Source organism: Archocentrus centrarchus, chromosome 1 (assembly GCF_007364275.1).
Source record: "Archocentrus centrarchus isolate MPI-CPG fArcCen1 chromosome 1, fArcCen1, whole genome shotgun sequence".
Lineage (NCBI taxonomy): Eukaryota > Metazoa > Chordata > Actinopteri > Cichliformes > Cichlidae > Archocentrus > Archocentrus centrarchus.
In genome coordinates, this window is record NC_044346.1 from 13571191 (window position 1) to 13592630 (window position 21440).

The 21440-nt window shown below is 42.9% G+C and overlaps 1 protein-coding gene and 1 non-coding gene across 2 annotated transcripts; one reads left to right on the forward strand and one right to left on the reverse strand.

Moving 5' to 3' along the window:
• The first annotated feature begins 31 nt into the window (after positions 1-31).
• Positions 32-20806, forward strand: gatb (glutamyl-tRNA(Gln) amidotransferase, subunit B). Its single transcript, XM_030734015.1, has 13 exons — positions 32-211; positions 3081-3234; positions 3347-3460; positions 8643-8841; positions 9524-9646; positions 9755-9868; positions 12029-12113; positions 12664-12708; positions 13044-13236; positions 13455-13588; positions 20054-20132; positions 20259-20393; positions 20499-20806. The coding sequence occupies exons 1-13, from the start codon at positions 66-68 to the stop codon at positions 20622-20624; spliced, it is 1647 nt and encodes a 548-aa protein (XP_030589875.1). The 5' UTR covers positions 32-65; the 3' UTR covers positions 20625-20806.
• trnam-cau (transfer RNA methionine (anticodon CAU)) lies at positions 551-622 on the reverse strand. Its single transcript has one exon. It is a non-coding gene; the product is annotated as a tRNA-Met (tRNA).
• Positions 20807-21440: the final 634 nt, after the last annotated feature.

Here is a 21440-nt window from a genome sequence, read left to right on the forward strand (position 1 = left end):
AACTACATCCTAATTGTCAATTTAAAAACTACAACTCCCATATTCATTAGAGCAGCGATGCTAATATGGCTGCCTCCTGTGTTGCAGTAAGTGAGCTGCTACACAATATAAAACAAATATCAGCGTTGTATCCAAAGGCTTCATATACAGTGAGGGCTGTAAGCACCTCAAGCTCACAGTGCGACGGTCAGCTCCAGCGGAGAGCAGGAAGGTAAGAAAGACCGCCGCTGGGATTATTAGTGTGTGTGTCCCTCTGACCTGACTGGTTAACCTGTACATAGTGTTGGTTTTGAGCTGTTATAATACCTCTCTCAGGTAATAACAGTGAGAAACGATACCCTTCATTTCTCAGCCTGTTGACAAACAATACAGACAAATGAACGGGACCACAAATGCACCATAACTGTCAGTTTCATGAAGAAAAATATATTTTAAAAAAACACTATACAATCATGTGGTGTAATAGCTTCAGGTACGCTTACTAGGCTTAATATATACCAACGGTTTATCGTTGTATACAAGTTTTACACAGACACGAGTTAAAATATTTTAGCAGAGGATGGTTTCGATCCATCGACCTCTGGGTTATGGGCCCAGCACGCTTCCGCTGCGCCACTCTGCTGCTCGTCGAGGAGGGTGCCGAAAGTCCCGGAGTTGAAGAGAAGAGGAATGAATCTCATGAGAAGTAAGACAGAATACGCGTGTGAATGAGAGGGACGCAGCTGTAACAGTGAAGATGCAAAAGGTAGAGTTAGTGCAGGTGGATGCGTTTAAATACATGGGGTCAGCCACTCAAAGAAGAAGAGAGTGCAGGCAGGGTGGAGTGGGTGGAAGTGAGTGTCAGGGGTGATTTGTGACAGGATAGCAGCAAGAGTGGAGGGGAAAGTTTGCATGAAGGTAGTGAGACCTGCTATGATGTATGGTTTGGAAACAGGAGCACTAACAAAAAGACAGGAGGCCGAGCTGAAGATGCTGAGGGCTAGAAATAGAGTATATCAGAGGGACGGCTCAGGTTGAGTAACTGGGAGGCAAAGCTGAGATGGTTTGGACATGTGCAGAGGAGGGATAGTGGATATAATTGGCGAAGAATGTTGAAGATGGAGCTGCCAGGCAGGAGGAAAAGAGGAAGACCACAGTGAAGATTCACAATGAAGAGGGTTGGTGTGACAGAGAAGGATGCTAGGGAGATGGGTGAGATGGAAGCAGGTGATCCATTGTGGTGACCCCTAAAGGAACCGGCCGAAAGAGGAAGTCTTCTTCTTATTCTGTCTTCTGCCTGATACCGAACAGTAATGTCATGTCAGAGGGGTGAATGGATCTAAAAGTCTTGACCTGGGAAAATTGTATTTATACCCTAAGTCATAACTGTATGTCATACAGAACATATGGTGCTGTTTTTTATGGGGCATAGACACCCATTTGCGTAAAGCAAGCAGTGAGGAGAAATAAAATAGAGACAGAAAATCCATTTTACACTGAACTTTCTGATTCTGACACAAAAAAAAAACAAAAATCAAAATAAGGTGGAATCCAATCAGGAGTTGAGGATAGGTCACTCAGAGGCTGCCATTAGAAGTCAGGTCTACAAAAGCATGTCTTCCTTGCAATAAGAATAATGCAAGGGGCTGGGACAGCTCTCTCACAGCTGCAGCACTGTGCAGGCACACACATAGTGGTTACACACGTTCATCAAGTCTTTTGCATGTATGGCAAAAATCATGTGACTTTCATGGAGAATATCATACATCTAATGCAGTCTGTGTCTGAATAACAGAATGCAAAGAGTTAAACAGATTGATCCAGCCAGAAATGTTATGCTTTTCATCTCAGAGAAGAGCTTTAGTGTCAGAGTAAAACTAAACAATGTCAGTTCACTATGTACCATTGACACCCCTTTAGGATATTAAATCAAGGCTAAAAACATAATGCAATTCCCATATCAAAGTAACACTTGAGCAGAGCATCTGTTGTGGCTCTGACACCAAGCTTTCCTACTAATTTTTCTCAGTGGTACAGTTGCAAACAAACAACAACAAAAAATCCCTGCAGCCAAAAAGACCCCCCCATAGACCACCTTTACAAAACAGACATCTATAAAATGTTGATAGGACACCTCAAAACAAACAAGGTTATTATTCACTCTCTCTATTAGGATTTTATTGAATTCAAGTAATTATAAACCAGGACAAGCAGTGGAAATAGTAACTTTTCCAAAGCAAACCCAGAAGCTGAACAGCTATTTTTTTGGCTCATGCTGTGCCATTCATTCATTTTTGAGTCTCTTATGCAGTTTTTATTAATGCACCGAGCAAGTGTAGTTTCATAAAGTTCTGACTCTTGCAACTGACCCACATTTGTTCAGATGTGTCAAATTTTAAACCAAAATTAAACTGGTGCAGCCAAGGTTGCAATTTATTGAATTGCAGTCGACAATCAAGATGGGAATAATTAAAAAAAAAAAAAAAAAAAAACTGCACCCGTAGTCCTCAGTCTTCATAAGGCAGCTCAGTGCCACCTTTTTAAAGATGTGTCTCAAAGTTTTAAGCGCTCATGTTGTTAAGTTCTAGTCCAAGCCCAGCTTCTGGCTTAATTGCCAACATCCCCTTATATTCTGTTTAAAAAAAAACAACTGGTTCCCTCATACATTATTGAACATACATTATTAAAGCACAATATAAACTGACACAATAAGGCCTTTCAAGGTGTATTCTGCTTTTAGAAGGTGCCAGTGTCTAAATGTAGTTACAGAGCCATCTGGGAAGCTGTCCTTGCAAGCTCTTTGGAAAAGGGTACAACTTTTTTTTTTTAAACTTCTTTTGCAGTTGTCTCACTACCGCGTGAATTTATTTAATTTGTACCTTTACTTTCCTTTGTGAGAAAACAGTGTATATTAAAAGCACTGTAAAATATAAAGTGTGATTGTATGCATCGAAACACACTGCAAACTCATAAAACTGCATTAAAATCAGCGTATTTCCTTAGGTGCCTCTAAGCCAGACCTTTGCCATAATACACAGACACAGGCCAGCTGTAAAGCAGAATCCTCTTTCATGTGGTTGTTTCTCTACTGTGTGCCTCAGTGCTCCCCAGCATCTGGTCGGAGTGGTGGGTTTGGAAATTCACGCTCAGATTAACTCCAGCACCAAGCTGTTCTCTGGCTCTCCGGTTCGGTTCGCAGCTCCTCCAAACTCCCTGGTGTCATTCTTCGATGCATCCTTACCTGGCACGTTACCTGTAAGTTATGTTTGAGATGGTTAAAATGAACATAACCTGTCCTTTTTACAAAAAAAAAAAGCTTTCTCCTTGCCAGATCATCGGTCCCTATAATGTCCCCGTGTGTCCCCAGGTGCTGAACAAGCGCTGTGTCGAAGCAGCAGTGATGACAGGACTGGCTCTCAAGTGCGCCATAAATAGGAAGTCGCTTTTTGACAGGAAACACTACTTTTACGCTGACCTCCCTGTAAGTTTTCTCTCTTCCTGTCCTCCGTTGTCACTTTCTGTGCAGCATCTAGGGCTCAGCGGGAAGGAGAGCGATAGCACAGGAGGCAGGGGTTATCTAAGAGACAGGACTCATTATCGTCTTCCACTCTGCTTCCTTGCTTTGACTTTTATGCAAGCTGTGCTCATCCACCTCTCGCCTTTCCGTCACAACAATTCCAGTGAACCCTCCCAGCCGTGAGCTCTAATTTAAATGGTGAGCAAGTCTTGCAGAAGCAGCGAAAGCAGTGTTTGCCACACATACAGACGAATAACGCTGAACATGACCAGTGCTTTTGACTTACCAGCTCATTTCCTTCAGTGCACTTCAATTTTTTCTATTATCCACAGGTCATTGCCTCATCCACACTGATAATTTGGTGGTTGCTCTCTTTTATTTACTTAATTTCAGTCATCATTGGAATTGGAAAAATCATACATAAAGTAATTCAACAGATCTGCACAGACTCATAATTTATATTATTAACTGTGAGCTAATAATATTAATTTAAAATGAAATAATGAAAGTAAAAACAGTTTGGTGAGCAGAGGCCTTCAGCTGACTGATCTGTAGTCATTAACCAATAATGGGCTCTATTTGGATACTGGATACTAGCCATTTTCTTAAAGTGGGTGTTTGTGTTTTCTATCTCATTCTTAATTGAAACTATCCATATGGTTACTGTTGAATACCCCCTCTTAAAGCGGCAGTAACTTCTTTATTTCTTTTCCTCTGTCTTTATTTATTCATTTAGCCCTCTCCGGAAGAAAACAAGTTGCAGACACAACAGAATTATCCTCATACAGCAGTTGTTGCCTGCTTACACATCCAGTAGACAAAGGGTAATATTCACATTCCTTTGGAGGCTTGTTTCTGTGCACCAAGTGAATGTAACTAATATTCTTAATCTGGGTTGGGGCCTTTCTAAATGGAGTTTACATGTCCTTTGTGGGTTTTATCCATCTGGCTCCCTCCCACAGTCCAAACACATTCATGTTAGGCATCCAGTAAGACTGGAAAAGCACTACTATATAAATACCAGTCCTTTTCCACTTAGCTTATCAAAAAAGCAGAGACGGGATTCTAAAACCACTGAATCAATTAGCTGGGTCAACAAAAATTATTAAAATTTAATAAAGTTATTAAGCATACTTTTTAGGCATGCACTAATTGCAGTTTATTATTTTATTTTTTAATTAATTTTATTATTTTATTTTATTTTATTTTTTTGTGCCCAGGAACTGCAGTTTTTGGCACTTGAGTGTTTGCTTAGTTTTTTAGCCCCAGTTTGCTGCTTGGCTAAACTAGGCCTGTGAGAGTGCTGTGTCAAAACTACCACTGGTTTCTTTGAATCACAGCCGGCCTACAGCCTGATACACATCTGATTTACTCGTTTGCACATATTGTACAGGGGTAGACAGAAGGGTACAGATTAAAGAAAAGGTAAACAAAAAAGGAAATGCGCCAAATTGGGGAAAAAGGTGTTAACATGCGATTTGTGTACATATTTATTGGATGTGCACATGTCGTTGTCGACATAGAAAAATTGAGAGAAAAATAAATTGTTTATCTAGATGTGAGAGAAGGCGAATAAATAAGTTAATGTCAAATTAAACACACTATATTTTGAAAAAGGAGATGTGAGAGAGAAAATGAACAAAGGGGAAGATTGCTAAATGCCCCCAGAAGGCATGGCCCCCACAGGAGTAGGTCACAAGGGGCCAGGACATGCAGTGTTTAAATATCTTAACGACAGGCTATATGAGCTGAATAGTAGCAGTGCTGGTAGAGATATTCCCCCTAAAACTGTCTTTAAAAGTGATATTTCCATTAAACTGTCTTGCCCAAGTGATGTTCACTTTGCTTTCTGTAATGGAGTGCTTGCATGGAAAGGTTTCTCAACCCTTCAGTAGCCCTGGGGTAATTTTAATGCCATTATGAGTGACATTTTAAGGCTTGGATGGAAAAGACAAAATGTCATGGGAGCTCTGCAGTGACTTGCCCAACAGAGACCTCCTGCTAATAAATCTAGAATTTCCTCAAAAGAAAGGTGTAAGAGAATTTTACATTTCAAATTTTTCAAAGTGCAGCTCGCCCTGGTAAGACATTTTACTAACAGAGCTTTGGGCAAGGCAATGAGGAGGGTAATTATGGACCAAAGAATTTGGGAGACACATTTTCTTTTTCTTTGAGTATACCATATTTCAGTGAAACTGCTCAAAGAAGAGAGTACCTTGAAGTAGCAAGCAACATACAGTAAAAAAAAAAAAAACTTGAACTGGTGGTTTTATTGCAGCATTTGATTAGTTCATGATTTACTTTCTGATCTAAGTTGACTTTACTGTGCAAATGTGACTGGGTAAGCATGATGGAGCGCGCCCATTATATGCAGATCTTTACAGATTGAGGTTTTCCCATTTAATTTCGAGAGAATTACTGGTTTTCACAAAGTGGCAGCAGTGCATATTTTAGCTATTGTAAATTATACTTTGTCTTCCCACAAAGTTCATCAATCTCCCAGCAAAATCCCCTCCAGAAGTGCAGGGATTATTGTTGGGCTCCTCTTGCTTTCTTGTGTGTTTGCAGAAGTTTACATCATCTCCTTTGGATTCATTCTCAACACACACGGCAGGATTAAGATTATTATTTTTTTCTTTGAGAACTCGTGCCAGTAGGTTTCAGCCCAAAGCCTTATTGATGTTTTAAATACCTAGTGTAGCCTGATTTATAATTACTTAGTTTCCATTACTCTCACAGCTGCTTAAAGAGGGTGGTCTGTCTCAGTGAAGCAGCTTGATAAACTCAGAGTCAGAGTGGCTTTAATTATGCAGATGATGGAATATTCTTCACATTCGACCAAAAGTTTGAGTGCAATCTGTGCTCGTAAAACCACAACGAGGAGCAGGATCGAGGGAGAAATTATCCCGCCCTTGAAAAATACATTTGTAAATTGCATTGTACATTATTGATATGTTCCACTAGAAATCCCTGATTGCATTTTGTAAAACACCACAGTTGCTCATTAAATGATTAATGCCGCTGTCCAAGCAGCATTCCTTCATTGAATTGAAATGGCAGGCAAGGCACATATATAAAGTTTTTAACAGCCCTTTAATAACATGCCTCAGCAGCTCCACGCTCATCTAAATAATTACAATTTCCTTGAGATATTAAGTTTCCAAATAAACAGACGTGGCCTGGCCATTGAAGCTTTGACTTGCGTTTAATGAGAGAAATGAAATGTCTTTGTGACCTCGGTGGGGGTAGCCGAGGAAAAACATCAGTGTGCAGGGGCGAGGAATTAGACGACCGACTGAGTCTTGTTTGTTTAGACTTCGGAATGAGTCAGAAAATGACTCAGGGGCTCGCAATATGGAAAGGAGTTTAAAGTGTGTGTGCGTGTGTGTGTTTGATCCTGCATGCACAGTGTGTAAGCAGACACGCATCTATAAGAGTCTCAGGAAGCGCTCATTAAGGCGCCGTGTGCTGTCACAGCATAATTGCGAAAGCTTAATGTGGCTACCAGCAACCTGTTACCAGCAAACACGGCTCATCCAAAAGCAGCTGATTTATTATGCAGGAAATGCAAATGGTCTTCAATTACACAGACGCTCCCTAATGTACAGTACGGCCGCGGTCGTGCTTTCACCAGCAGAGATGTCGTTTTCAACGGCAGAGACAAAACTCCTGAAAAGATTAAGTAGGGCACAGGGGATTTCTGATGAGCTGCAACAGTAGTCACAAAATCTCACAGATTTACAGATCAAATCCACCAAGAAGAGCCGAAATTGAAAAAGAACATCCCCGGGAGTCTGCTTTGTTTTCTTCTCGTTTCTTTTAAAAGGAGGAGTTGTGGAGGTGATTGATTGTGTCGATCAGGCACGCTGTACAAAAAGCTGGTGACTAGCAGCCCCCCCCTCCAATCTCTTCTCCCACGTCCTCAGTCTCCTTAGCATAAGTATGATTAATGTTTAGTTCTTGTGATGTAGTTGCCATGGTAACATCGAAATTAATACTTGGGGCAGCAGGTTCTTCTAGGAATAGAGGAGCTCATGAAATATTGTGCTTTTGTGAGCAGAAACCTTGAGTGAAATGCCAGCTCCTTCTGCATTATGACAGCCGAGCCAATCAGCCAGCACTGTGTTTAACTGATGCTCCCTTCCAGACCTTCACACTGCAAAAACTGTAATTAACTGCAAGACTTCATGAAATCGTTTTCCTTCCACAATTAAAAAGATGTGTTGGTTAAACCAACTGAAGGGTCATTTCTCCTTTCAGTTAAAAAGGATGTGGAAGACGAACTGATTTTAGTGATATTTTGGTATGCCTTGCTAGTATTGGATTGGGCCCATTTCTGCCTTCAGAGCTGCCTTAATTCTTTTCTCAGAGATTTTGGGCCATACTGATATGACAGGATCACACAGTTGCTGCAGGTTTGTTGCACGGGAATCTCCTGTTCCACCACATCCCAAAGGTGGTCTACTGGATTGAGATCTGGTGACTGTGGAGGCCATTTGAGTGCAGTGAACTCACTGTCATGCTCAGGAAACCAGTCTGAGATGATCTGAGCTTTGTGACATGGTGCGTTATCCTGCTGGAGGATGGGAACACTGTGATTGGAAAAGGATGGACATGATCAGCAACAATGGTATTTAAATGATGCTCAGTTGGTACTAAGGGGCCCAAAGTGTGCCAAGTAAATATCTCCCACTCCATTACACCACTACCACCACCAGCCTGAACCATCGATACAAGGCAGGATACATCCGTGCTTTCATGTTTACACCATATTCTGACCTTACAGTCCAAATGTTGCAGCAGAGACTCATCAGACCAGACAATGTTTTGCCCATCTTCCGTTATCAAATTTTAGTGAGCTTGTGTGGATTTTTTTAGTTTCCTTTTCTTAGCTGACAGGAGCGGCACCTGGTGCGGTCTTCTGCTGGTGAGGCTCATCTGCTTCAAGGTTTGACATTGTGTGTATGTTCAGAGATGCTCTTCTGCATATTGTGGTTGTAACAGTTAGCTATTTGAGGTACTATTGCCTTCCTATTAACTATTATAGGACATATCTTGTGAACACATAATAAGATGGGACATGTTTTAAGGTTCTGGGACAACTTTGCTGCCCGTAGTTTTGTTTTATTGTATTTTCTTGTTTCAGGCTGGATACCAGATCACTCAGCAACGTCGGCCACTCGCAGTAGATGGCATGCTTACTTACAGCCTCCTTGGAGGGAAAAAGAGGAACCAGGTGATGAGAAAAAATGTGCACATCAAACAGATTCAGCTGGAACAGGACAGCGGCAAGAGTCTCCATGATGACGTCCGCAGCCAGACACTCATAGACCTCAACAGAGCAGGTAACGATGCAGAGCATGAGTCTGTCCGATTAAAAAAATCAATGATAAATCAATCCTGCTCATAGCCTTGTATGTCTAATAGTGGCAGCTTATTCCTCTGAGCTACAGATTTTCCTGATGTCATTTAAAACGCGTCACTGAGCTACTCTGTTGTCTGTTTGATTCATTTTTATCAAGAACTATGGCTAAAAATAGACACCAGCAAACACTGCATTTACTGCATATTTACTACTGATTGATTAGTTGTTTACGCTGTTACTGAACTGGTATTTAAAAGTCATGGGGAAAAACTTCTGAGTTATAATGTGTCAGCATTCAGAGACCTGCGGATTGCCAGCATGTAACAGCAGGTGTTTGGCAATTAACGTCCCTAAACTATCATTTGAATGAGAAATTAAACTGTTTTTAAAAATTCATTTTTAGGATTGACAAACAGCAGCGATGCTGGAAAAGTTTTGAGAGTCATACTATCACTATTTTTATTTATTATTTTTTTACTTAAAAAAAAAAAAATTATTTCTGATAACAAACAAATCATTTTACACCTTTACACCAACCTTTTTTTTTTTTTTTAAATAATGTTTGACGGCAATTAAATATAAAGCTGATGAACAAAGCAGCAGTTTATCACTGACCTCCAAACCCTAGAACTGTGAAACAGTGCTGTCTTCACGTGCGTCAGGTGTAGGTCTGATGGAGCTGGTGATGGAGCCAGACATGAGCTGTGGTGAGGAGGCTGCTGCAGCTGTCAAAGAGCTGCAGCTCATTCTGCAAGCCCTAGGCACCTGTCAAGGCAACATGTCTGGTATGGAAATCACTCTCTGTCTCTCTCTTCCCCTTCTTCCAAGTTGCCACATTTCTAAACCTAAACTTAACTCTCTCTGCATGCGTCTTTTTACCTCTTTCTGCTCAGAGGGGCAGCTGAGAGTGGATGCCAACGTCTCAGTACACAGACCTGGAGAGCCACTGGGCGTCAGGACAGAGGTGAAGAACATCAACAGCATTCGATACCTTGCCAGAGCTATAGGTAAGCACCGATTAGAAAAGTCTGAAATTCAACAGCAGGGATAGCAGAACACCTTGAAAGTGCCTCAGGCATCTTTTTTTTTTTTTTGGTTGTAACTGCAGGCATGATTGCTCACACAATTTAGACCTTTTTTTTTTTTTTTTTAGTTGACATTTTTACAGGTCATGTTCAGGGTGAAATGGTCTTTTATAATTTTGCGCTTTGTTGTAGCAGCAGCTTGTGGTAATATTGTCCAGGTCAGGAAGTCTTGTTCCTACGATGCATTGAGCTGATTGTGCTGCTACACTGTAGTGTAGCAGCAGTGAGGCTATTATATTGTACTACTCCACAGTTGATATGCTCTCCATAGTGCTGCTGTACTTTGATTAAGACTCTTGTATTAAAAGCTGAAGTAAATTGAACAAGCAGTTTGCATTTTCCTTTTTCAGGCTGTATCAAATAAGGGTCATGTATGACAGTGACATGTACGAGGACAGGGAGACGGTGGTGAGGTGTGTGATAGGAGCGACAGATGGGTTCAAAGTTGGGGTGGGATTACACAGCTGTGAGCCCCTTCTCGCTTGCAGTGGTGATGGACAGGTTGACTGATGAGATGAGCCAGGAGTGTCCGTGAACTCTGATGTTGACAGATGACACTGTGAACTGTTGGGAGAGTAGGGAACAGGTGGAAGGGAGCCTGGAGAGGTGGAGGTATGCACTGGAGAGAAAAAGAAGTGAAAGTGAGCAGAAGCAAAACAGAATACGTGTGTGTGTGTGTTGGTGTGGGTGTGAATGAAAGGCAGTGAAAATGCAAGAAGTAGAGGTAGTGAAGGTAGATGAGTTTACCTGGGGTGAAACAAAGCAACAGACAGTGCACAAGAGAGGTGAAGAAGAGAGTTCAGGCAGGGTGGGGCGTGTGGAGATGAGTGCTAGGGGTGCCTTGTGACAGAAGGACAGAGCTGAAGGTTTACATTGGGATTGGCCAGAATGGACAAGATTAGAAATGAATACATCAGAGGGAGAGCTCAGGTTGAGTGGTTTGGAGACAAAGTTAGAGGGTCAAAGCTGAGAGGGTTTGGACATGTGCAGAGGAGAGATAGTGGATGTTGAAGATGGAGCTGCCAGGCAGGAGGAAAAAAGAAGACCACAGAGAAGGTTTATGGATGTAGTTAAGGAGGACATGCAAGGGTGTTGGTGTGACAGAGCAGAATGCCGGGGATAGGGGGAGATGGAGGTAGATGATCCATTGTGGTGACCCCTAAAGGGAGCAGCCAAAAGAAGAAGATAATGTTTGATTTTTCACAGAGCTGATGGGCACATTTTTAAAGCATTAAACTTTCTGTTCCAACTTTTCAGTGATTAACATGTTGCATTTATTGAATTTAAACCAGATGGTTATGTTCCAGATTGTTTATTGGCTGAACCCCTAACTTCCTGGAGTCTCCACTGGATGTCTTGGAAGAAATAAAATCTCATGTTACTTTTACTATACTTAAATATTTCCATTTCATGTGGCTTTATACTTCTAGTCCAATTCAAAGGGAGTTATTTTTGTTTTTCCTCTATTTCATTTGAAAGCTATAGAACAGCTAAGAAACAACATGCGTAATAAAATATAACCTTCATATTTTTATTACATAAGTGCTTGGAAACAGGATGATTTTTGGTTGATACGAAAGCAAGATTGCTGGATTCATAAAGCAGCATTAAGACAGGAAGCATAGTTGAAACTGACAGTGACTTGTGAAGCGTAACTTTTTTTGGACTGACAGCCATTCACAAACAATTAGCTGCCTGATAGCAGCTTGTGATGGTTAACTGACTTCTTGCAGCTGTTCATAGATTATGTGTCAGCTATAACTTTTCTTATTTTTAACTGCACTTCACTTCAACCAGGCAAGTAGTCCCAGAAAATTTCAGTATTTTAGACACAGGTTTTGTAAGTGTGTTTTGACATATAGTAGCGCTGTGCTTCAATTATTTATCAGTTAAGCTGTTTCACATTTATTCTGCTGCTGAACAGGTATTTAAAGTCACAGGGGGGGAAAAAAAGGCTCTTTATCATGGCAGCACTCAGAGAGCTGACGATCACCAGCGTGTAACAGCAGGTGTTTGGCATTTAGCACCAAATTATATTTGTGGATCTGTATTTGTGTTCATGTTCTCCCTGATATTCACCAGACTATGAGATCCAGAGACAGATTGATGTCCTGCAGAGAGGGGGGACGGTGCAAAACGAGACCCGGGCGTATGATTCCAAATCGGGGTAAGAGAATGAAAAAACAGTGCCTCCATGCCAAGATGAGGTTGCTACAGCACCCTCTGACTGGGATCTCTGCCTGCTTCATTAGTCGTGAGCTTTGCTGAGGACGAACCATCATGGTAATGATGATGAATGGAGCCATTTGGATGCTGCCGTCGTTCTGTGTTATCTGTGAGCTATGCGCTGCTCACAAGCTTATGAGCTCACAGAATAAGCCAGCTGAGGCCTTGATCATCCTCTGGTACCTCTTTCCCATGAGGCCTTGCATGTCTGAGGTACATGGTGAAGCATGTTAAACAGTGTGTGGTGATGACCTGCGATTGGGTCTTTCTTCTCATTCTTCTGAAAGTGGCCGCAGATCTGACGGCATTAGTTTGAAGACAAGCAGGCTCATTGAAAGGGATCCCCCACACATGTTCATTCTTTAGTTTTATAGTGCTTTTGTTTCAGTATTTTCATCATTGTTTGAGCTACTCATCAACTGCTACAGACACAAAGATATTGAGTTTTCTATAATATATGCCATTTATGACATTGGCATCTGGTCTTCTAGGGAGACTGTACCTATGAGGGACAAAGAGGGTCTTCAGGACTACAGGTGAGCATGATTTTATTTCCCAGGTGTTAAATATATATAAAATATATATAAAATCATAGGAAGATCCTGCTCTCAGTGGGGGCTGGGGATTGACAGGTAGATAAAAAATAAGCAGACCTCACCTAAGGTCTGGACCTAAGTTGTATGTATGTGTTGTAGTTTAGTTGGGGGCATGATTGACAGGTTTAAGTCTGATGGAGTGAAATGATCAGGGGAGCAAGTGAAATGTGACGTGTGTGGTGTCAACACAAGCCAACCTTTTTTCTCTGAGCTTATCCGTACCACTGATAAAACATTCTGCCCAGTTTTCACTCACCTCCCCTGCCTTTGTTCAGGTTTATGCCAGAGCCCAACCTGCCCCCTCTGATTGTGTACGAGGATAACGCATCGCTGCCTGCTGGCACTGATGCGTGCCAGGTGGTGGTGGTGCAGAAGATAAAGGAAGGGCTGCCGGAGCTACCAAGTGTCAAAAGAGACAGGCTGGTGCAAACATACGGCATCCTACCCGAACACAGCTTCACTCTGATGGTGAGTTTCTGAGTGGGATAAAAGTGGGTGAAAGCAGCCAGTGGGAGAGGTAGTGGTTCCTGGCTTTTCTTTAAAAGCCATTCAGTCAGATTTTAGTGTTATAGCTTGCTGGACTTTAACAGGATGCAATTGTATTCTGATGAGCTCTGCTGGGTTGAGCTGGTTTGATCGTAATTAGATAATATGTTTGTGAAATGATTTTTTTTATGTTGCTGCAGACTGAAGATGGGTTGGTGGACTACTTTGAGGCTGTGTTAAAGGCGACCAAGAAGGAGCCGAGGAAGGTGATTGGCTGGGTAACAAATGAGCTGCTAGGTCACCTCAAACAGCAAGACATGAGTGTGTGCCAGAGGTGAGACACAGGCCAATACATGAACATGCTGATTTAACCAGCAAAAAGAACTCTAGTAGAGATGTAGGATCTCATGGGCAGCATGGTGGTGCAGTGGTTAGCACTGTCACCTCACAGCAGGAAGGTCCCTGGTTCAAACCTCCTATTTGGGGGTTTTTTGCTCTTCTTGTGACTGCGGTCCGATCCCTTCTGTTCCAGCATTTCATTAGGTCACTAAGCACTGCTGTTTCAGAAGGACTTGCGGCCCAAGATGCTTTCATATGTTCATTACATCTCAAACTCCAAAAGTTTGCTGCTGATCTCAGTAAATGGAACAGGGTGCATTCTTCCCTGTACAGAGATTTGCAGATGCAGATAAAAGAGGGGTGACGTGCTGCAGAAAAGTCCATCATCAAATCAAACTGCTGATTCCAACTCTTGACAGATGCCAATAAAGCCAAAGTTATTCAACTATTTTCTTGTTAATATTTTATATAAAATATATATATATTTAAGATAAGATAAGATAGTGTTTATTTGTCACATGCACAGTTATACACAGTACAATGCACAGTGAAATGTATTTTGTACCTGCAACCTTATATACACACACATATAAATAAGAAGAATAAAAATAAAAAAAAGTAATTCACACTATACACTATACTCTATATACTATACACTATACACACTTTTTAAATTATAATATTTACACTGTGCAATAATGGTCCAGTTAGGGCTCAGAGTTGAGCAGACGGATGGCTTGTGGGTAAAAACTGTTCTTCAACCTTTCAGTCTTAGCCCTCAGGCAGCGGTAACGCCGGCCTGATGGGAGCAGGGAGAAGAGAGAGTGTCCGGGGTGGCTGGGCTGTTTTAGGATCTTCATGGCCCTCAGCCTGCACTGCTTGGTGTAAATGTCCTGCAGGTTGGGGAGGGTGGTTCTGATGGTCCGTTCAGCTGAACGAACCACCCTTTTTAGGGCCATGAAGTCCTGCTTGGTGCAGTTTCCCATCCAGGTGGTGATGCTCCCACGCATGATGCTCTCGATGGTGCAGGTGTAAAAGTTCCTGAGCACCTTGAGTGGGAGCTTGAAGTCTCTCAGCCGCCTGAGGAGGTAGAGACGCTGTCTGGCCTTCTTCACAGTGATGTTTATGTGATGAGTCCAGGACAGGTCCTGTGAGATGGTCACTCCCAGGTATTTGAAGGTGTCCACTCTTTCCACCTCAGCACCACTGATGACAAGTGGATGGTAGTCCCTCTGCTGCTTCCTGCTGAAGTCCACGATCAGTTCCTTTGTTTTGCTGACGTTGAGCAGGAGGTGGTTCTCCTGGCACCAGTTCTCCAGGCGGGAGACCTCTCTCCTGTAGGCTGTCTCCTCATTGTGAGAGATTAGTCCCACAACAGCAGTGTCGTCAGCAAACTTGATGATGACGTTGGACTCTGACGTGGCCTCGCAGTCATGGGTGTACAGTGAGTACAGCAGAGGGCTGAGCACACAGCCTTGGGGGGATCCAGTGTTGAGGGTGAGGGAGGATGAGGTGAGGTGACCCACTCGTACCACCTGTGGTCTGCTGGTCAGGAAGCTGTGAACCCACCTGCACAGGGATGGGCCCAGGCCCAGGTCCAGCAGCTTAGAGACCAGCCTGGAGGGAACTATGGTGTTGAATGCTGAGCTGTAATCTACAAACAGCACTCTCACATAGTTCCCCTTACCAGTGTCTATGTGTGAAAGGGTCTTGTGGAGGAGGAAGGATATGGCGTCGTCTGTGGATCTGTCTGGCCGGTATGCAAACTGTAGTGGGTCGAGGGTGGTGGGCAGTGAGGAGGTGATGAATGTCTTGATGAGTCTCTCAAAACACTTCATCACCACAGAGGTGAGTGCTATGGGCCTGAAGTCATTGGGGCTGCTGGGGTGTGGTTTCTTTGGGACAGGGACTATGATGGACTTTTTAAAGCAGGTGGGAATCACACACAGTTTCAGTGAGAGGTTGAATATCACTGTAAACACAGGTGCCAGCTGGTCAGCGCAGGTCTTAAGGACACGTCCACTAATACCGTCTGGTCCAGCCGCTTTCCTGGTGTTTACACGTCTAAACGCCCTCCTCACGTCGCGCTCCGTCACAGTGAGTGTCTCCGCCCCTCCGGCCGGGAGCGCAGCGGGCTGTCGGCTTCCCGACTCAAAGCGCGCAAAGAAGATGTTGAGTTCATCAGCCAGAGAAGCGTCGGCACTCACCGGGTGTGTGTGTGGTGCTTTGTAGTCCGTGATGGTGCGTAGTCCCTGCCACAGTCCCCTGGGGTCACACTGTTGTAGTTGCTGTTCCAGTCTGCGGCCGTAGCGATATTTTGCCTCTTTCACCGCTCTGCGGACGTTGTATGATGCAACCTTGTAGTCCTCCATGTTCCCAGAGGCGAGGCCGGAGTTGTAGGCAACGGTGCGGGACCTCAGGGCGTCGCGGACAGATTTATCCACCCACGGCTTCTGGTTGGGAAAAGTCCTGATGGTCCTCCTAAGTGAAGTGTCTTCAACAACTTTCCCAATAAATCCCACAACAGTTTCCGTAAACTCCTCGATGTCTCCGCCCGCGCTGCTGCGAAACATGTCCCAGTCGGTTGAATCCAACGCACCCTGCAGAGCGGCCTCTGTTTGATCAGACCACCGTGTCACTTCTCTCACAGCAGGGGGTTCCTGCCTGAGCCGTTGTTTGTATTTCGGCATGAGAAGTACAGAGGTGTGGTCAGACTTCCCAAAAGGCGGAAGAGGCTTTGCTTTGTAGCCATCTTTGAATGGAGAATAGCAGTGGTCTAGGGTCCTCTCTCCTCTGGTGGGGCAGTCGATGTGTTGAATCAACTCCGGTATCAGCTTTTTCAAGTTTGCACTGTTAAAGTCCCCGGCTACGATGAGAGCCGCATCACGCTGGTTAGCCTGATAGGTGGAAATAGCCTCATGTAGCTCGGATAGTGCAGTGTTTGTGTCCGCCTGAGGTGGAATATAGACGGCGCTGAAGATGACCGACGTAAACTCGCGGGGCAGGTAGTGGGGACGGCATTTCAGGGTTAGGAGCTCCAGGTTAGGTGAACATGATTGTTTCAGAAGGACAACATTCCTACTGTCACACCAGTTGTTATTAATCATTAGGCACACACCTCCTCTTGATTTTCCAGACTCACTCGTTCTGTCCGTGCGATGAACACTGAAGAACTCCGACGGCTGTACGGCGTGGTCCGGTATGAGGGGAGTCAGCCATGTCTCCGTGAGACAGATGATGTTGCAGTCCCTTATGTCCCTCTGAAACTGTATCCTGGCCCTGAGTTCGTCCAGCTTGTTATCCAGTGACTGGACATTAGCCAACAGGATGCTCGGCAGTGGCGTTTGGTGCGCTCTGCGCCTCAGCCTCTCTCTTACGCCGGCTCTTTTCCCTCGGGGCCTTGTCCGTGACCTGGTCCGTCCTTTGTTTGAGCTGGCCCACTGGAAACGCAGTATCTCCCGAGGCCAAGTCGGGTCGGGAGAAAAAGGTGTCAGAATACAGCCAGAGTGCTGTATTCTGATATTAAAAAGAGTCTGTCTGTCATACGTGATATGACACAGAGCAGGCGGAATTATAAAGTCCAAAATTAGAGCTAAACCTAATATATACAAACAAAGCGTAGGAGCAGGTACGACGGCTGCTGACCTCACCGGCGCCATCTTGAGTACCATTTATATATATATATATTTTATATATATATTTTTTATATAAAATATATATATTTTTTATATAAATTTTATATAAAATATATATATATTTTATATAAAAAAAAATATATATATATATATATTTGAAACGGAGAGCACTTCAGCTTCAGCTTTAGTTACATAAATAACTCATCCATAACTATACAACAGTATGATGGGATATTCCTTAATTCTGCCAGTGAGAAAGCTTTTTAGAGAATTACTTTTTGAAGGTTTGATCTCTCCCTGAAGAAAGAAAGTCTGTTAGCTTGAAGGTGTTCTAAAACACTCTTGACATTAAAGAGATTTTGATTTGCTATGAAAAGAGTTGCCATGATACCTTTTTAGACTTGAACACTGAAAAGAAAAAAAAAACCCATGTGCACACACACACACACACACACACACACACACACACACACAAAGATGGATTTCTGGCCACTGGCTATGAATAAATAACACCTGTTGTCTCCCACTGTTTCTGTTTATGGCAATGTTAGATGCTAAATGTCCAACACTTATTTCAATGCTTTCAGTCTAGCAATTTTCTTACAGTGGCAGTTCAATAATTAGTGCAGTTAGATGAAAAATGAAGGCGGTCAAAGGCGTCTGAGTTGTTGGTCCAACTGTGATTAGCAATAGAGCACAATGATAATTTCTTTGAACTCATTAAAGGCCCGAGTCATTACACAACACATGAAGTTGAAGTAATGGACTGATGTCAGCACAGATGCTGTGAGCTTTACATTATCTGCCATTCCCAGAGTGTTGTGAAGCATTTGTGTGTGAGCAAACTCCAAAGAAGCTGGTGTTTATTTATGCATAATGTTGCATTTGCTTTGGTTGAAAGGAGGAAAGCTGAAGAAAAACAAAGAATGGCAGGCAGAACTGTCAAAAACTGCAGGCATTTTAGAAACGGACTCATATAGGTACTTGGAGAAGTATTTGAGTATTCGGAGCCAGGAGGAAATAACCGGAAGTTGGTTAGCAAGTAAAAGTTCTCCAAGTGTTCCGTTAGCGTCTGATGCATGACCTCTGCTGCCCCGTCAGGCCTGCCCACATTTCCCCCCTTGCTCCTCTGGCTCTGAGCCGTTGACTTGGATTAATGAAATGAGAAATTGGGAAGCATATTGGTGGGACAGCTAGAGAAGTGAAACTCCAGACATGTCATTAAGAGCTCATCCAGCTCAGACGTGTCGCTCTCCCAGCCCCCCAGAGAAACTGCTGGGGGCTGCCTGTGAGTGAAACTAAGTGGCATATTTGTGGCAGGATGGCGACAGCATGATGACAGAATTGTGAAATGTCTCACCAGGCCTACATGATGGCAATGTTAAAAATATGAAGATGTGAAAAAAATATATATATATATAATGAGGGTCCCCTATTTCAGTCCCAACTTTTTATTTTTTATTTTTTGGGGCCCAACAGCTGGATGAGCTCACATATCCCTTCGTCTGAACCACCTAAACATTCTTATGGGAGGATTATTGCTGGATTCAAATTTGAAGCTCAAGCGTCTGTTGTTACAAAAGGTTTTTCTATTGAGTTGTCATGAAATATTCAGGTTTCTTTCATTAAGTTTGCATAATTCTACCAAAAAATGAAGCTTGAAGTGGCAGACTCTGGATGTATCAACTATTTATGCATTACCTTTAGCTCTCTATTTCAACAGAATATTCACCACTTATTATTCTTTTCATTACTTACAGCAATTCCATCTGTTCATACTTTACTTTTAGTTAACTTTCCAGCTGCAGAAGCTTTCCTCTGAATCATCATCTAGTCGTGGTTTTCAGATTCTGAAGAACCGTGTTCATTGCTCACGATGAGCGTTTTCTTGCGTGGAGGTGGTCTAATATCAGAAGTTTTCTTTTTCATCTTCAGTTCACTGGACTCAGCCGTTCGGGGGGGGCGGGGGGGGGGGGGTATTCCTAACTGGAATGCTTCTCTTTGTAGCCTCTCTCCGTCCTGCCTTGGGTAGCGGGGGAAACGCAGCATTTGATCCTGCTGATGCTCTCGATGGGCTCAAATTTTGGCTGCATATTACTCACAAGAGAGTGCCACAGGGTTCATCATTTTAACAAAAGCAGTTTTACCTTTCACATTTTCAACGCTGGATTCATTACTTTATAATTATTTTGATGATTTTATGCAACACTTCAAGCCATTTTAAATCCTCTGCTGTTTATCATGAACTCTGTTGCAGTGCGGCAGTGGTGTTACAGATGACTCCGAGGCTGACGGACAGCTGGCATCATGATTTTGTTTTGCCACTGTACTCCAGAAAACCAAACTCAATACTCCTCACTGTATATGTTTCAGTTTAGCTTGTTTGTGTTTCACAGGGTGAACTGACTCGAATGTTTCTCCGTGCTTGTCAGTTGCATAGCTGCTTATGCAGCAGTGGCAGCAATGGTTCGTTGCCCCCTGAGTAATATGGGTGCTCTCGTGACAGGTGGAGACGATGTGTCACAAACATATCACAGTTTTTGTTGGTGCAAGTAATGCACACATAATAGGGGTACATTTTTATTGATGCAAAAATCTAGTTTTTGGACGTCTTGGCTATGGATCAAACACCTCTGGTGGTCCACGAGCCCTACTTTGAGAACCACTAGCCTATGGGATAAACATTGCAGGCAAATCACAAATGTTGATTGATTCTTTTGTCCTTTCAGTGCCACACTCCCACTTTTTCTCTCCTACCATTTATATTGCAAATTCAAGTCCATCTATTAAAGCGTGATTAAATTACCACCTTAATTTGATTTCAGCCCAATCTCTCCTTCTGCCCTGGCGGAGCTGCTGGAGCTCCAGGAAACAGGACACATCTCCTCTTCAGTTGCCAAGCAGGTCAGTCAGCTACACAGACAATGCAATTATCCCCTTTCAGTCTGTCGTTCGACACACACAACCCAGCAGCTGCTTGTTTGTATTCTGCTTTTCACCTGCATTTCACGGGTTTCTCTGTGTTCTCAGGTGTTCCAGGAGATGTGGAGGTCACCAGGCAAGACAGCCCTGCAGATCACCCAAGAGCAGGACTTGGGGCTCGTTAGTGACACCACACAGCTGCACAGCATCTGCCAGAAGGTGGTGGACTCGCATCCAGATGAGGTTAGGGCTCTCACACACACACACACACACACAATGTCTCGTGTAGTTATTAGGAAAACATGTCAAAAATATGTCCAAAAAATGTTTTTGTGTGCCTCTCTGCAGGTTCACGCAATCAGAAATGGGAACAAAAAAGTTCTGAACAAGCTGATGGGCCTGGTTCAGAAAGAGACCAAAGGCAGAGCTGATCCAGTTCTGGTGAGGGCAATTCTACAGAAGAAGACCTCATGAAGATCACGCTGTAGAGTGAGACACAAACTGAGAGCAGTCTGACAATAAGACAGTAATGTTTAAAAAATAAATAAAAACTATACTTGATCGAGTTAAATTAGGCCACAGTCCTTATTTTTTGAGGTTGACATTTTGTAAATACTGCAAACTATTCTGGTCTGTGTTTATTTGTTTGAGAAGTAATAAAGTTTTCAGACTGTGACTGTGAGGCGCATCAGCATTCGGTTTGTTTTGCCAGGGAACAAAAAGAATTTATAAACTCCAGCATAGGGTAAAATGTTAGTTTGAATGTCCGCTCATGGTGATGAGATATTTGATGTGGCTTTTATGGTTTTTTTTTTTTTTTTTTTTTTAATTCAGTGGTCATGGCCGTCAGGGATGGCTGAGAAGCTGATCTTAAGTATTATTTCCCTTAAAGGGAATGTGTGTAATTCAGTGTAATCCATTCCATATAACTTAATGTACCAATTGGCTATTGCCATATTGGCCATTACGGCCATTTGTGAGGCAGAAGATGAAACTGCTGACATGACAGATGCTGTCTTATAGAGAGAGGGGAACTGAGAAAACCGGCCAGCTCAAGCATCCAGGCAGGAGAACAGTCTGTGAGCGCCCTCTTGTGGCTGAAGCATTATTACAAAATTACATACTCTACTTGATTTAGGGGTCCATCCCTTTACCACCCGAACATTATACATTTTAAATTAGAATAGAATTCAATTAATGATAACTGCCTCATAAACTTAGATCAATAAGGGGTTTTTTTGTTTTTGTTCTTTTTTCCCTGAAGTTGGTCTTTTTAAAGTCTGGATGCAT